Source organism: Arvicola amphibius, chromosome X (genome assembly GCF_903992535.2).
Source record: "Arvicola amphibius chromosome X, mArvAmp1.2, whole genome shotgun sequence".
In the NCBI taxonomy this organism is placed as follows: Eukaryota; Metazoa; Chordata; class Mammalia; order Rodentia; family Cricetidae; genus Arvicola; species Arvicola amphibius.
In genome coordinates, this window is record NC_052065.1 from 24,392,922 (window position 1) to 24,411,044 (window position 18,123).

Here is an 18,123-nt window from a genome sequence, read left to right on the forward strand (position 1 = left end):
ATAGTTAAATATATCTAATAATTGGGGCTTGCATTATACATTATATAGTATGTATAATTAAAATTTACTCCACTGTTTTTTCTTCTCAAGTGGAAGGTAAGTTCACCAAGGATAGAGATCTTGTTTGTTTGGTTCGCAGCTGTAATCTCTAGTAGTTAGTTTCTTGCAGATAGCACATACTTTTGTAGAATGGATAAATGTCCCTAAAATCATCATTGATGGATATTTTTTAAAGATAGTGTTGGCTTATATAGCCCTAGCTGATTCCAACTGAATATCCCCCTGCCTCGGCCTCCTGAGTCCTGAGATTATGGGCATGCATCACAACACTTGGCTTATGGGTTGTTAGTTCCAGTATTTCAACAGCAAACTCTGCAATTCGAATTCTTATAAATACATTTTATACATGTGTTTATTTTTTACCACAAAATTATAGGAGAGTTGATGGATCAAGAATCAAAAATAAGGGCTGGCAAGATGGCTGAGCAGTTGTTGCTCTTCCAGAGGATCAAGGTTCTATTCCCAGCCCCCAAATGGTGGCTCACAGCCATCTGTAACTCTTGTTCCAGGAGGTCTAACACCCTCCCCTGACCTAGAAGGTTCCCAGTCACATACATGGTGCGCATTCACTTATTTGGGCAAAACACTCACTCACACACACACACACACACACACACACACACACAAAAATCAAAAACAAAATTGAAAAACTACTTTCTCAAATCCCTCCCAAATTGTCTCAAATCCCTCCAAAACTGTTCAGGGATTCCTTGGTGTTCAGGGCGGTGACTCTTCTATTTACAACCCTGTGTCCCTAGCTATCGGTGACTGCTCTCATTCTGAGTCTCAAGATTACAGTCCTGTTAATGTTGTTGGCCTTTTACTTCTGTTAGGTTTGTTCAGTTTTGAAAGGTTGAGTCTCTTACATTCCCACCCCATGTCTAAGCCATTCAACTGTCACTCTGATAAAATAAAAACAGTACCTTTTGTCCCACTATTTGTTGTCAAGTAGGCTATATTAGGTACAACCCTTTTTTATGCTTCCAGTATTTTCATGACTTTTTTTAATGTAGGCTTTCAAATATTTCCTTTCTCTTCAAAGCTCATGGGAAGCCTGTAAAGGAATGGGGAGGACCTGCATTCCATGTCTATCTGTGTCAAGCTGTCTGAAGAACCCTATCCTCTGATATGTTGATCACATCCCTTTGAGCCAAGTTTCCCAAGCTTCATCTCCTATGCTCTCTGGTTGGCTGTTTTCCTGGGTGCTTTGTGTAAGCAGATCCAGTATGGACTGAAGATATTTCTTAAGTCCAGGGTAAAAGTTCATTTGGGAAGCCCAGGTAGGATGACCCTGGAGACACACAGATACAGTAATATAGAAATGTCAATAAATGAACATATATTGGTAATTTGTGTGTGTGAACTTGACCCAAGCTAGAGTCAGCTTTGAAGGGGGTCTCAGTTTAGAAAATGCTTCCATTAGATTGGCCTGTAGGGGTACTTTTTAAATTACTGATTGATGTGGGAGGACCCAACCCACTGTGGGCAGTACTACTCCAGGGAAAGTGGTGTTTAGGGATGTATAAGAATAGAGGACATGAGTCCGAGGGCAAGCCAGTAAGCAGTGTTCCTCCATGCCCTCTGATTCAGTTCCTGACTTCAGGTTTCTGCCTCGAGTTCTTGCCTTGACTTCCCTCAGTAAAGGATTGGAACCTATAAGAAAAAAAAACTCTCTTCTTCCTTAGTTGTTTTGGTTAACATCTTATCACAGCAATAGAAAGGAAACTAAAACAGAATCTATGTTCAAAGTTCACATAAGAAACTTTGCAAAACAGTTCAAAGATTTCTCCCTTTAAGCCTGAAACTGTAAAGCTGTAATCTATTGGGCAGAGGCTTCTTTTATAAAATATTATTTTCTGATTACATATATAAAATTTGGGAAACAAAAAAAATTTTAATGTATCATACTTTGTTTTAGAAACTGTTTTGCTGCATAGTCTAGACTTGCCTTAAACTCACTATGTAGTCCAGGCTGGCCTCAAATATAGGGCGATCCTCCTGCCTCAACACCTCAAGTGCTGAGATTAATGGGCATGCATCACCATGCTTAGCTCATACATAACTTTCTTCCAGTATCCTTCTAACAAGTCTTTATAGAGATAGTTGAGATGATATTGCATGTTCTTTACTGTTGTTTCTCAGTAGTATGCCAACAATTTCTCATTAAGTCTAAAAAAGTTCATTTGTGTATTTCCAAATGACTGCTAATATCTATGATATGCTATGGTTGCCCACCAGCCAGCTCCCAAATAAATACACGGAGACTTATTTTTACTAATGAATGCCTGGCCTTAGCTTGACTTGTTTCTAGCCAGCTTTTCTTTTTTTTTTCTTTTTTCTTTTTTTGGTTTTTCGAGACAGGGTTTCCCTGTAGTTTCTAGAGCCTGTCCTGGAACTAGCTCTTGTAGACCAGGCTGGCCTCGAACTCAGAGATCCGCCTGCCTCTGCCTCCCGAGTGCTGGGATTAAAGGCGTGCGCCACCACTGCCCGGCTCTAGCCAGCTTTTCTTAGTCAAATTATCCTGTTTCTCTTTAACTACATTTTGCCTCTGGGCCTTTTACTTTTCTTTATTCTATATTTCTTCCTTTTTTTCTTACTCTGTGGCTTGTTGTGGGGCTGGCTGGCTGTCCCTCACTCCTGCCTAGCTATTGGTCATCCAGCTCTTTATTAGCCCAATCAGGTGTTTTATACAGACAAAGTAACACAGCTTCACAGAGCTAAACAAATGCAACATAAAAGAATGCAGCACATGTTTGCATCATTAAACAAATGCTCCACAGCATAAACGAATGCAACACATCTTTAGCTAATATCCACAACAGTCTAGTGCAGGTGGAATGGAGAAAATGCTCCAACCTGTTCTTCCCAGCCGTGTTGCCATTTCCATAGGTCCAGACCTTCTCTTTCAGTTAGACTGTTAAAATTACCTCCCTACTCCTCTTCTGCTTCTGCACTTTTCTTCACATCCTTTGTACTGCTTCCCAAATTACTTCCCTAAACTTTGTAGGTTAAGTCATGTCACTAAAGAGGGATGCTCCATCATCAGATTAAGTCACACCACTAAGCGGGATTGCTCTGCTGTTCCAATTGCCTTGCACTAGACCTAATTTAGGGCCTTGGCCAGCATGAGGTCCACTGCCATCAGAGCAAAGCCAACTTGTTTCCCTTCCTTGGGTCTCCTAGCTAGCTACCTTGTTACTTTTCTGTGTGAGCTTTTTGCTTTTGTTCAAGCTGCCTTTGGTCATGCTCTTTCTAGCCTGTATTGAGGTGCTTCTGTAACCCTCAAAGACCATCATGATCTAATTTCTACTTCAAGGCCCATTTGAAATGTCACCCCCTTATCCAACCAGTTAGCAATCATCTATTGAGTCACTACTGGGCGTCATTCATTTGTTCAGATCTTTCTTTGTATCCCGACTGTATCTATGGGCTGAGGATACAACAGTGAACAAAACAGACAAAATACCCATCTTCTGTGTAGAATTTGCATTTTAGTGAGGGATCTGGTGGTGCTGGTGGTGGCAGTGGGGGAATCAACAAAAAAAAAAAAAAAAAAAAAAAACGTTTAAAGCACACACAAATTCAGAACCAAAACCAAAATCAAGTATATAAACAAGAAAATGTTAGAGAAATGCTGTCAGGAAATAGAACAGACAATGACTAGGTGACTGTGTTGAGGGTGACTGTGTTGAGTGGGTGACTGGTGTAAACCAGAATGGACTCTCTGAGGGGGCGACATCCTGCTTTGTCTATGCGAAAGCAGCTGAAACACAGGGCGGAGCAGATAAAGTTGGAGCCTGCTCAGGTGATCAGGGGTGCTTTCTAAGCTGAGGCAGTTGAAATTTGATTCCAAGGCAGTGATAGAAAGCCTTTTGAGGCTAGGGATTGAGCTTGAAGATTCTGCTAAGATGTTAGCCAACAGATTGGAGAGAGGACAGGTCGGGATTTTGATGGTGGTGCTCTTGATCTTCAAGAGATAACAAAAAGTAAATGCTTCCCTCACTTTAAGAGAAATTTCTTATCATCACTGGAAAAGGCCTGGAGAGCTGACTCCTCTCTAGCCTCCCACACTGGACTCCTCTTTGCCTCCAGGAAGGTCTTTCTGTTCACCAAACACACCCTTTCTTCAGGTGGCAGAACCTTTGGACTTGCTGTGGTTATATATTATTTCTGTACATGGTAAAGTAAATACAGTATAAACGTTACCATTTTACCTAGCTTAAAGTACAATTTAGGATAGCGCACATGAGTCGGGTAATTAAATCTGTGGCCTTTGTGTTTGGTTTCTTTCACCTAGCATAAAGTTTTCAAGGTTCATCCACATTCCCACATATAATAGGTTATCTATTCCATTTTATGAGTGAATAACATTCCATTGCAAACATATGCTACATTTGTTTATCCATGCATGATCTGACAAAACACTTGGGCTATTGTAAATAGTGGTAATGTAAACGTCCATATGCGAATCTTTTTTACATGCCTGTTTTCAATTCTTTCTTGATATATACATAAGAGTGGGTTATATTTTCAGTGGCTGCCACCAAAAAGCATGACAAACTGTGTATCTTTTAAAAATATTATTTTATGTTTAATTATGTGTATGCCTGTATAACTATGTGAATGTAGGTGCCCAGACGAGGGCATTGAATACCATGGAGTTAGAGTTACAATGAGCTGTGAACTACCCAATGTAGGTACTGGGAATCGAACTCCCTTCCTCTGCCAGAGCAGTAGGCACTCTCAACCACTGAGCTTTCTCTCCAACCCCCAAACTGGGTGCCTTAAAGCAAGAGAAATACTTTCTCTCCCAGGTGTGAAGGCTAGAAGCATGAGATCAAAGGGGCAGAAGAGCCTGCTCTTAACTCATACTCTGGGATGAGTTCTTCCTGCCCTCCTTAAGGCTTCTGCAGAGGACCATTGATCCTTAATGCTCTTTGTCTAGACGTTGCATTACTCTGATGTTTGCTTTTGCTGCCAGATGGCCTTTTCCCTGTGCAACTCAGTCTTCACAAAGACTAACTTACTAATCACTGTTTTAAAGGACCCAATCATTGTAGTTTAAGGGCCCCCAAAAGTCTACTATGATCCCATATTGACTTAATAATTGTGTTTGCCGCAAACTTATTTGAAATAAAGTCCATTCAGAGGTACTGGGGTTAAAACTTCAATTCATCAGTGACCTCCTGCCAGATATTTATCTGCAGCTAAATCCTAGCAATTTGAACACAGAATTGCAGTGTGATCTTGAGGTTTCACAACTTCAACAGACTCTCCTAATGGGTGCCAATGCTACTAGTTCACAACAGATGACATGATCTGACATTGGGCCATAGTTTGCAAACAAGACAGGCAAAGCTTTATTAGGACATTGGTCCAAGCTGACCAACATCACCTGGAACTGGAGGAAGACCACAGTGATCAAGAGGAGAGCCATATTGCTGCTTGTTGGACAAACTAGAACAGCAACTTTCATCTATTTGGCAGGGAATGGACTAGAATTTGGTAACTGTTCATTAGTCTCATGGGCAAAGTTTCAAGAGCTATTTCCCTGCTTGGGCATTGAAATCCTAGATTTGTACTTGGTGGGCTAAGGGGCCAGGAGGCTCACTCAGAAAGAATTGAGCTACTAGTGGCGTCATCGTGCCACATAAATATTCTTGGTTTACACAGAACTGAAGGATTCTCAGCGCTTGCGCTGCTGAGAAATCACAAGGGCAGAGCAGAAAAAGTGTATCTGCCCCAAGAGTCAATAGGCTGAGTTATCTCTGTAGTACAGTTTTGAGCCAAAAGTTTCTCAGTTAGTCATCACGTCACATGCAGAACCCAGCAGAGGCTGATGCCGAGGTTGAGGCAGCAAAGGTGAGAAAGTACTATGAAGACAGTTACCAAGTGTATCATCCCACTCCCATGGGATACCCGTCGACTCTCTTAAGGAAGCAGATTTTTAGCAAAGACCCTCTTTCAGGATTTGTGTATTAGCCTAGCCAACTGTTGTAATTCACATGGCAGATGCATGATCTCCAGCAAGCCAGTGGAAGCTTTTATATTGAAAACATGTATTCAACTTCGGAAATCAGTGCTATTTAGAGCAACGAAGAAGAAATGAAGCCAGAGGGCTTAGTTCAATTTGTCTTCAGTGACAGTTCCTTCTTATCTTTGTTTTTTTACTTGTGTTGCTTATCTCAGACCGCACTAATTTTAGCTTGGTTCAGTCTTAAGGGGCTCCTAGTCCGTAAACATTCTGGCCTTCTGGCCTTTGACAGAACAAAGCTGTTGACAACTTAGGAGGAAAAAGGCAGAAGAGAAGTTAATGGCCCTGAGGCTGTTTGCCTTCTGTCCCTTTGCAATGGTCCCTATCTTGTCTCATCAAGATCAATTTTGTCCTCTTTGGGGCAAGACTTTTTTGGATTTAGCAACGAAACTTGTGGATGCAAGGAAATTCCTCAGTCCTTACTGTAAAACTAGAATGATTTTTTTTAACCCCGAATCACAGATCACAATTTGTTAGCAAGGCTGTCTACAAAATATTTTAATTTACTTATTAGTTATGGTACTTAAGATAAGTACATATTTATCTCTGCATTTAAATAGTTTATTTGGGGTAGAATAATCTAAGTTTTCAAGAAATTAGACTTAATTAGACATTCCAAAATAAAGCTCAAAATTGAAATGATGAGCTGGTTTAAGCTGATGCTTTTCATCCGTAAATATCCTCTAGTCTGTATAAACTCATCAAATTATCTTTGAGGGGATGTTAAAATTTTTGACTTTACAGAGTCACTTATACACGGCCAAGGTATTTCTCAGCTTTGACCTTGAAGTCATTAGAAGCTTTTTCCCATTCCTCCAGGGAGTTGTAGGAATCAGTCTGCAACCTCTCAAGGTAAAGGAGGAATCTCTTTTGTAGAGACAAATTTAATTTCGTCACAGAAGGAAAACTGGCCCTCAGCTCTCACTTAGTGTTAGAACCACCTGAAGGGCTTTAAAGACTCCCGAGCCTTCAATTCGTACCAGATGATTGAGACTAGCCTGGACCAGGCAGGGGCATTGACTGTTGCCTTTCAGCTCTGAGCAGCAATCATTGAGAATCACTGCGAAGTCTCCCTTTCTTTGACACTATTTCTTATGATTGGTCATTTTCTTCACCAGGTCTTCTTTCTCATATGCTTCTTGTTTGTACAATGACCTTACTGACCTGCAACCATGTCTAATTCATTGCAGGTAATAATTATACTAGCTGCAACCAATCTTGAAAGGCTTTGCCAAGCTGTATTGACTCTATGATTGTACTCTTTCACAGAATGTATTCTTAACAACGTCCACATGGAGTTAGCCTATGATGCTGTTGCTTCCTACTCTACTTTTCCTGGGGAAGAAGATTCAATCTCTGGTAGACTCTATAGTATGAGTTCCTCTTTGAATTAGCCGCAGGAAATCTAGGTATAGAGTATATTATTTTCTATTCTGAAATAAATCACATGCCATAAAGGTCATTCTTGAAAATTATGCCGTTCATTAGTTTTTATTTTCTGGCTAAATCATGCAACCACCACCATTATGTAATTCCACAACCCTTTCGTCACTCCAAATATCAAAGCAAGCACCCAACCCATCAATAGTTACTTATTCCTTGTTTCTGTCCCCTACCAACCACTCAGTTCTTTTTTTCTCCATGGGTTTGTTTATTTTAGACGTGGCTCATTCGGTGTGTGATCTTTCTGTGTCCGGCTTCTTCCACTCTGCTTACTTTGGAAGCTCATCCACTTGGAAGCACGTCCCAGCAGCGCAGATGCACAGTTTTCTGTTGTATATGAACGAGGTCGCCATCCATTTGTCAGGCGGTTCCACTTATCACCTGTATGAGCTGGTGTTCACATCCCACACTAGTTTTCACACGGCCTTGTGCCTTCATTTCTCTTGGGTAGAGTCTAGGGTTGAATTCCTACGGTGCCTCTACAGCCCACTTTTGGAGGAACTACCAAGTTGCTTTCCTTTGTGCTTCCTTGTTGCAGTGTGGCTTCAGAGGCCTGAGAGATTCTCTTCCCTAGGGGAGGCAAGTGATTCTCTCTGGTAGTTTATTTAATCATTTTTTTATTGTTTTCTGTTAAACATCTTGTATATATGAATGTTGTTACATCTTGTGATTTAGTTTTGACATTTCCAAATGTGGGGAAATCTCGAAGTACGGAGTTCAAAGGGAACCTTCAAATTCCAGCGAAGTAGCAAGGATTTTGGGGTCTCTGAACTCCCTGGTTCCTTACTATCTTCCAGCTGTCTCTCTGGCTATCACAGTCTGTTGCTGGCACAAACAGGTGTGCTTATCGCCAAGGACATGACTCCTGAGTGTCCAAACTCACGAACACACTACACAGTCTTTATGTAGCCAGGGGCAGGCCCTGCTTTGTACAAAGCCGAAATCTTAATGCTGGAGTGGTCTGAGAAAGGTTGCCCTGACCTACGACCCAGCCTCCAATCAGTCGCCAGTCAGCCTGCTCCTTCTGCCAAAGTCCCGCAGGGTGCGCGCTCATGCACGCGCTTCTCCCAGCCTGCGCGCGCCCGGAAAACTTGGGCAGCACGCGCCCCGCGCCCCGCCTCCCTTGGCCCCGCCTCCTCCCCCTCCCGCGCGCCGCCCCACCGCCCGCCGCCTCTGCCGCCGCCGGAGCTCTGTAGTATGGCATCGAGGAGAATGGAGACCAAACCTGTGATAACCTGTCTCAAAACCCTCCTCATCATCTACTCCTTCGTCTTCTGGGTGAGTGCCCAAGCCTGGCTGCTGGCCGGTCCACGGTCCAGCAGACCGTGTGGTGATGCTCTTAGAAAGAAAGGTGGAAGGAAAAACCCAAACCCGAAAGCCAATCTTAGCCAGTGGATAAGGAGACAGGCGCAGGGTGCTGAGTCGGGGCTGCGGGAAGGTAGGGTGCAGGTCTGGGCTGCTTGGACCCTCGATTTTGCCTGACGAAAGCTGTAGTGAGCTACGTGGTGGCGGTGGTTGCAGATTTTTGACCCTTCCAAAAAATATGTTTATTTTTAATGCATTGATTTCTTAAGCTCCCAGGACAGGGTCAGCCCCTGGGGAAAGTTGGGGATTTGTCTGTTTTCTCTTCTGGACTCCTCTCTCTACCTTACCAGCCAGTTTTGGAGGACTGTTGGATCTAACCTGTGGCGGGCTGGGAGCGGGCGCAGGACGGCGGGGTTTGATCCCAGATTCCGACTCAGTCCCGACCCGGTGGGGCTGCGGGAGACAGTCGCCGGCAGCCTTCTGCCTGCCTGGACAAGGGCGATCAGTCTCTCAAGCGCACTAATGCGGGACAGGCGCCGCCACCGCGTGGAGGCGCACGGAGAGGGTCTTACATAAGCAAGGGGTTATCTATCTTTGAGCGTACAAAGTGAGTTGGTCTTACGACCCCTTTCTGGTTCCGTTCCACCATTTACTGTTTCCATTTGGTCATTGTGTTTACTGTGTGAACCCAATCTACAGTACCTAAGAGGAGGACCCCTACTACCTGGTGACTGCGGTAGCTCCCCAACTCTGTTCCCCACCTAATTGGTACTGCTACTAGTCCTTGAGCTCAATGCAGAAAGGTGACGTCAGCCGTTTAGCCCCGGCCGGCGACGGGCTGCTTGGTGCACCTCGCTGAGGGATGCTTCTGTGCGCAGGAGGAGGGGAAAAAAGGGGAGGAGGGGGCTCCGGGCTTATGCCTTACCTCATCCTGTTTGGCAATTCATGGAATCAGTGCAGCGTTGACACTGCAGTGATTCATTTGCAGAGGTGGGTGGTACCTAAAGACCATTCCCAGTTCTTTCACCATGTAGATGCCCCCCACCCCCAGTTCCCTCTTCCCACCTCAAGCCACAGCCACCCTGCAAAGGAATGAATATCTGCATCCCCCCATAATCTGGGTCATTCTAGCTTCCAACCTAGTCATTTTGAAACATGAAGCTCTTTTTTAAAAAAAAGACAAAAACTTGCCTCTGGTTGTTTTTTTCTTGCCTTTCCCACCCCAATATTAGCCCTGTTTTTTATTCAAATGTGGAGCACAGTATTGAATGAGGTACCTATACTCGGACTGATGGTAAACTGAATTGTTTGCAGTAGCCAAGACAAGAGCTGAGATTTATTATATATTTTTAGAAAAATCCCTAATGTGTCTAGGCTTTTCGTTGCTACTGATGTTGGCGATACTTCAGGTCTGGAAAGCCATGGAGTGTGGCAACAACGCATACCAGGGGCTCTGCAATGACACAGAGTAGCATGATCGAGACAGCCCACCACATGAGAGAAACATGGGAGTTGACTTTTTTTAGACTGGATTCAACACAGGTTGAATCATCTCAGTAGTGGGACCGTGGGCTAGCTATACATTCAAGGATCTTGCTATGTATGCCTGAAAAAAAGCAGTCATGCTTGATGACTATCCAACTTCGCAGTAGCCATTGCTGGGAAATGCTATAGCTCTTATATATCTCCTTCAATCTCTTTTGTTTTGCCCTTTGTTATATACACTTCCCATTTGTTACTGGAGTAAATCTATGAGTGATTATCTTAGGGTCCTGAAAAAGAAGGCTTATGCTTCATAGGGAGGAAGGAGGGTTGTTTTCTGAGCGGCTCTGAAGCCTGGTAAAGGAGGGGTTGTTCCAGGCTCCCGATTTTCATATGGATTATTTAACTCTTTGTTTCACAGCCTTCCCCCTCCCCAAAACATTTGAAATGATCACTGTGTTCTATGCCCCTGAAAGTTCCTCATGCTGGCATTTAAATTTAATTTTTGTACTTTCAAGATTTTTATATTCTTAAATATTTACCCAAAGTATTTTCAGGAGTTTAAATAGGATTTAATGATTTTTTTCACACTTTCCATACTTTACAATAAAAAAATGAGCTCTCCTTAGACAATAGGACATATTAAAGATGTTTTTAATAAGCCATAGTTCAACTGCTGAGTTTTTTTTTTAATGTACCGTGAATGTTGTTTTGAACAAAGCTGCTGTAGTCAGACATAATTCATATGATATATGTCATCCATTTAAAGTATGCTATATAAATATATTCTAAGCATATAAATAGTTTGCATTTTAGTGTGTTGTCATTTTAGTGTATTCATGGATACAATCATCACTACACTCCATTTGTGGTTGTCTCATCATCGAAAATAATGATAAGAAACCTTGTCCTGTCCTTAAGATCCCATTTTCTCTCCCACTTGTCCCTCTCCTGGTGCCAGCCGTAGGAAACCACAACTCTACTTTCAATTCCTATAGATTTTACTGTTCTGAACGTTTCATATATGAAATCACATATTTGCCCTTTTGTGACTGATTGGTTTCATTTGGCATGAGATCTTCATGATTCATCCATGTTGTTGGTGTGCGTCAGGACTTCATTTGGTTTTATGGTCAAATAGAATTCCGTTTTGTGAATATACTATAGTTCATCCACTGATGGATAGATAGTTGAGCATTTTGACTGTTATGGATGAGGAGGTTATAATGACTTATGTGCTATTTGTTTGGGTATGTGTCTGTGTCTCTGTGAGTGCCTATATTTTCATTTTTCTTGGCTATATACCTGGGGGTCTGCGTGAAATTACTAGGTCAAATAACTCTATGGTTAATTTTTGGAAGAATGGTCATTCAGAGAAAGTGTTCCATTTTTATATTACCTTCAACAGTTAGGGTTCCACTTTCTCTTTATGCTTGCCAGAATTTGTCACTATCTGGCTATTTAATTGTAGCCATCCTAATACCTGTGCATTTATACATCTTACTGCGATTCTTCTTTGAATTTCCTTAATAATTGTTAATGTTGAATATTTTAAAATGCTTAATGATTGTTGGTCATCTTTTAAAGAGATACCTATTCATATTGTTTGACCATTTCATTTGGGCTATTTATCTTTTTATTATTGCATTATTAATCAATCGTATATTCTAGGTACAAGCTCCATTTTTCCATTCTGTGGGTTCCCTTCCTCTTAGTGGTCTTTTGAACTATGAACATATATATGAAAAAATATGCATGTATGTTTGTCTCTCTCTCTCTATATATATATATGTACATATATATATATATATATATATATAGTGCAAATGGATTGGCTTCTCATGTGTTGCATTGTTCATGCTTTTGATCTTATATGGAAGAATCTTTTGCCAAAGATCACAAGAATGACCCTTTAAAAACTGTAAGAGTTATTTCTCAGTTCAGTAAATATATTTGATATATGACTATTTCTTGAATACCAAGTATTATGTCTGGCACATGGTAAGTACTCCAATTTTTTTACATTTCTGGAATTATGCCCTGTAATATAAAAAGGATGACTTTTCACTCTTTTAAGGGGAATATGGAAAGATGATTAGTCAGAATTATTTACATCGTGTTCTTTGTGAGTTGTCTTAATCAGACTTCTTTTACTTGAATTTAGGTTTAGGTGTGGAAGGTGTTTTATCTTAAAATTGGTTTTAAGTTAGTAGCATCAACAAGTACTTTGGCCTATACCAAACCAGAAGACTACTGTTATGAAAAAGAGATAATTGTTTTTATCTGTATTCTTTTGTTTGCAGTCACTCTCCCTGGCTGCCATATTTTGCTAAAGTTTTGATTCTCAACAGGGCACCATCTCTCCATATTTGGCCATGTCTAAAGACTTTTTTGTTATATCTGGGATGGGTTCCACAGGCATTTAGTGGATAGAGACCACAGGTGTTGCTAAGCCGCTACCTGATGACTCCTTATAGGGGTTGAGCCCTGCCCAATATCTGGCTCAAAAGGTTAATAGTGCCCATAAGAGTAGTAAGCGCTGTGAAGAAAAGAAGAGGCCTAAGGAGAAAGTCACTGTATTTTCCCTACCACAGCATGTTCCACACAATTACCTGTCAGAAGAAAAGCATTCCCTATGATGTGCCATAATGGTTTGTTTGAAGACTAAAGGTAAGTGACTCTTTACAGACTGTGAGTTCGTGGATAGGACGGTTTTCCTTCCAGTTCAATGACATCACCTGGGTGCTGATAACATCATCTTACTTTCCTTGATTTCTATGTTTTATTTTCAGGTTTGGCGTTAGAGGGAGAAAAACACCTAGGAGTAAGTTCTCCTGTGCTTTAAAAACTAGAAACAGTATTATATGGGAGTTTACTTGGGGAATATTTACATTCTTAATAAATGAATGAAAACTGAAACAGCAACACTCCTGGCTTAGTTCTAGAACACACCACAGCTGGGTAGAGCTATCCATGCGGCATTAAATGTGTTCTTTTTCTTCACATGTTGACAATGACTAGGGAACTTTACAAGGACTTGCTTACAATAAAGACTGTTAAATCACTATATCTTTGTGGTCTCTTTTATCAGATATTTTAGTGAATTGTTATTTAACTTAACTTTGGATAAAAATATCTGTCTTGCTCTAAATAAAAAGAAGTTTCTAATTTCCATGAGAAATGTAATTCAGAAGCAAACAAGAAAACTTTCTAAATATGTACTTACCAGAAAACTGTTTTGATTTATAAATTTTTATGGACTTGAAGTACTCATCTGAGTTCTGAGGTAAGATTTATGTTGACTATATCCGAGCAGTCTTTTGAAGAGAAATGTCCTTTGCTTCATTCTAGTGAATATTGCATTTGTTTATTTTATCATCTATGAATGTAATTAGCTTGCTAATGGTATTGTTAAGTTTTTTACTGGTGAAATATCAGTGATCTCTCTTTTTCTTTATAAAATATCATTAATTATTTGGGGGTCGTTAAAAATGATATGATTTTTCTCTCTTCTAGAAACTTTCAGTGATTAGATTTAATAAAGAGGGGAAATCTTAAAGAGAAGGCCCTAATATTTACAGAGTGTTTGAGATTGACACATATTCCTGGCAAAATTTTCGCATATCAGTTCACTTCAGCCAACATTGACTGAATGTCTGTCATGTACCAGATATCATCTATTCTATACGAATGTTTTCTGTTCACTGTGTGCTGCATTTGGCATGTTTGTTGGGTTTATCAGTGATACGATCACTTCCAAATTGTTCATTATTAGGTATTATCTAGTTGTTGTCACACTATAGAAGATAGAAATTTAGTTCCTTTGAACCCCTCCTTTTCTCTCACAGTCACATCTTGCAAAGATGTTATCAGTTTATCACACATCCTTTTGTTTAAGCAGTGGGCTGTGATGAGGTGACAAGAAAAATCTCTTTAGAGTGGAGCCAGCCGTGTAGTATAGATATTATGAATACTTATACAACTTTTGATTTTCCCTGTAATTAGCAGCCACCTTGATTTTTTTCCCCTTGCATTTAGAATATTTACTAAAATTTATTTCCATATTCTTTTCAAGAATTATATATCTTTGCTCAGGGTGTTCAAGCACTGCATGTATCATTTGTGTGGCCTAGTGTTTCATTTTGGCTTTCAACGTGAACTAATGTTCTCTGGACTTCTGCTATGTTGAATCCTCAAAGTTCCTAGATGTTTGTTTGTTCTATTTCTTGATTTTTTAAAATCTCTTCATTTTGGTAGAGCAAGCTTTCATTTAGTTTTCTTTCTAAAAATATATATGGGAAATCATATAGTGAATCCTTTGCAGAACTCCTACTTGATGCTTTTATTTGGCTTGATAGTTAGGCTGAATATATAATTGTAGTTTAAAAAACACTTACCCTCAAATTTTTACTATCTACTTTCTACCAAAGTCCCCTTATTATTAATGTTGAAAAATTAGTTATTATTATGATTCTTCTTGAATCCTGTTTTTCCCCTCTGGGAGCTTTTTGCACATTTCCAATGCTCTGAAATTTATCTCTGAAGATATTAGAATTTTTTTATTTTAAAAAATGTTTTTCTTTATGTCTTCTTTGTTTCTTCCAAACTATTTTGTTTTAGACCATGTTATAATCACAGATTTCTGGGGGATTCTGCTAATTGTTTCATGTTTGTTTAAGAGGGGGTCATTTAAAACACATGTGGAAGCTGTTAGCATGAATCTATTCCTGTTTGTTTTTAAGTTGTGTGGCTTTGTTGGATCGGGTGAGTTTTAGAACTAAGATCAGTATTTTCATGCCTTTGTTTTTTCTGTTGGTCTGATCATATGGCCTACAGGAGAATCCTTTCATTTCTGTCTGAATAAGAAGGTAGGGATATGAGAGACACCACATGCAGTAAACAAATGTCCATTGTTCTTCTGTTTCTGGCTCAGAGCCTTTCTGATATAGTCTCCAAAGAATACATCTCTGAACCTGTGGTAGAATGAAAGAGGGACCAGAGACAGGAAGTTGGAGATTTCCGAATTGCTCTTCAAAAAGTGTTTTACTAGATCCTTCTAATGTCAGCCTCTTCTCCTCCCTAACGTCAGCTGTCTATGTCTTCTGGAGGTGCTTGGGTATAAATATTTTACTCTAGGCTGTCCAAAGATACTGCCATATTTTTGTTAGCTCTCAGGATATCAGTATGGTTGTCTCTTCCACTCTTTTTATTTACTGTGGGTTTTTTAAAAGATCCTTTTTGTGTCATGTCAGTGGAATTTTGGGAGTTAGCCAAGATAAATGGATATGTTCAATACATCATCTTTAACAAGAAGTCTTTTCTATCTATATTTCTACTTTGCATGCTATTAATTACATGAGTTGTTGATTCTGATTGATCGTATAGAACATCTAAAATGGTAATAGTTGGATTATCATAGTAAGTATTGGTACACATACACACACAGGGTTAAAATGAACCAAGAGACTTAGGTGTCATAGGCCAGCAGTTTATCATATTAATATATTTTGAAAAAAAAAACCCTTTTGGATGAAAAGGAAAATATTCGGTGTTGGAATAGGCTTACTAAAGTCCATCCCCTAAAAGATCGTCAGGTTATCAGGGAGAGAACAAATAGGAACGAAGCCCTGAAGGTTTCTGGTACTTTGTCTTCACTTCTCATTTCTTTCTACTAGGAAATGGCCCGATGAAGTGTTTTCTGACTTAATTCAGACTCTACTGGACTAACTTAATGTAGTTGCATAAGAGTTTAGCATATGATATGTATGTGGTGGGAGAGTTGATGTTAAATCACTATTTTAATGCTATTATGGTTATGGGGCATGCATATGATAATCTGGAATCTTCTCTTTTTTTAGTCAATTTAATTCCCATATACAATGTGAAATTAGGACATGCATACTATCTTCTATACCATTTGGGGAACATTAAGCCCTATCTTACCTAGTAGTTGCTTAGAAACTAGCTGAATTTTTAATCAAAATCAAATGAAATTCATTCATCTTAATGCCAGGAAGAGTTATTGATTTGGCATCACTGTGTGATACATTATGATGACTCATTGGCTCTTCAGCATTATATCTTGTTTTAAGTATCTCAGAAGGTACTGAGAACTGGAAGTCATTTGTGACTGTTGCTTTGTTTAAACATACTAAATCCTTGAGATCGATGACTAATGTACTGCCAAATGTACTGGAAATACGCCTTAAAAATATATTCTTGAATTTTTCTACTTTGGTTCCGTTATGGCAGCTTCTGAGCTTTTCTACCACATGGTAGAAAGCAGATCAGTGGATTGATGTGTAAACTCCTTCTGTTGGCTGTTATCCCCCTTGCTGAGATAGATGCTTTTCATTCTTGGCAGAGCACTTGATTCTTCTCTATATTGTGCCTCAATATTCATTAAGAAAGGGATGAGTGTAGTAGGAAGCTGCTTGTTTGTTTCCAAGCTGCCCAGACTCCTGAGATAACCGCAGAGAAACTGTATTAATTATATCACTGCTTGGCCTATTAGCTCTAATTTCTTATTGGCTAGCTTTTACATCTTAATTTAACCCATTTCCATTAATCTGTGTATCACCATGTGGTTGTGGCTTACTGACAAGGTTTGGCATCTGTCTCTGGTGGCTGCTCCATGGCTTCTGTCTGACTCTACCTCCTTTCTCCCAGCATTCAGCTTAGTTTTCCCCACCTAACAAACTTCTACCTTGCTATAGGCCAAGCCAGTTTCTTTATTCATCAACCAATAAAAGCAACACATAGACAGAAGGACCTCCCACAGCAGATGAAGGGGGGAATAAAAGAGGAGTTTTTCCTTTCATTGTTTTCCAGTTTTGCTCAGTTGAATATGTAAGCATTTTAAACAATCTAATGTTAAAATCAAGGAACCTATTCTGCCTTAAAATATTTTCTGTAATGACTTTTGAGGGTGAACATTTCCCATCATCTATTTTAGAAGAAGACTGTAAGTATCTGTATTAAGAGATGATTGGTTGAGTTTGGAATAGATACCAATTGAACAACTTAAATCGGTGATTCTTAACCCAATTTGTTAAGCAGAAGAATTGCCTGAAGTTTCCTAAAATAATGTCTAAACTACATTCTAAGACACCATGATTCAGTTTGTCCAGATGGGGTTCTAGCATTCATAATTTTGAAATAAATATCTAGAGATTCAACTGTGCAATTAGGATTGGATTGTAAACCCGTGATCCTGAGAACACATAGTAGCTAACAGCAGGCCATTTCATCTTGAGTCTCCAGGATTGATGTGGAATTTCCCTCTGTATGCTGTGATTACCATTAATGAATAAAGAAACTGCTTTGAACCTATAGCAGGGCAGAACTTAGGTAGGCAAGAAAAACTAAACTGAATGCTGGGAGAAAGAAGAAGGACTTAGAGAGAAGCCATGTAGCCCCGCCAGAGTGTTGGTGATCATCAAGATATTCATGAATTTGTAAATGACGTGTAATATCTAGAGTTGGGCAGTGGTGGTGCATACCTTTAATCCCAGCACTTGGGAGGCAGACACAGGAGGATCTCTGTGAATTTCAAGCCAGCCTGGTGTACATGGTGTGTTCTAGGACAATCAGAGCTACACAGTGAGACCCTGTCTTAAAAACGAAAGAAAGTAAGAAGGAAAGAAAAGAAAAAAAGCAAAGCAAAACCAAACCAAATGTGTTATCTATTTCTTTTAGCAACAATATAACTTAGCATATTTAGTGTTACCCAAAGTTTCACACATGAAAATCATATTTCAAAAATGGAAAGTAATCTCATAATACCAAGAATTAGACTC

At 39.8% G+C, this 18,123-nt stretch overlaps 1 protein-coding gene across 1 annotated transcript in view; it reads left to right on the forward strand.

Moving 5' to 3' along the window:
• Positions 1–8,689: 8,689 nt before the first annotated feature.
• Tspan7 (tetraspanin 7) overlaps positions 8,690–18,123 on the forward strand; it is a 103,902-nt gene continuing 94,468 nt past the window's right edge. Inside the window, exon 1 of the mRNA XM_038317451.2 lies at positions 8,690–8,815. Within this exon, the coding sequence (XP_038173379.1) occupies positions 8,735–8,815 (81 nt within the window). The 5' untranslated portion in view covers positions 8,690–8,734. The remainder of the gene's footprint in view (positions 8,816–18,123) is intronic.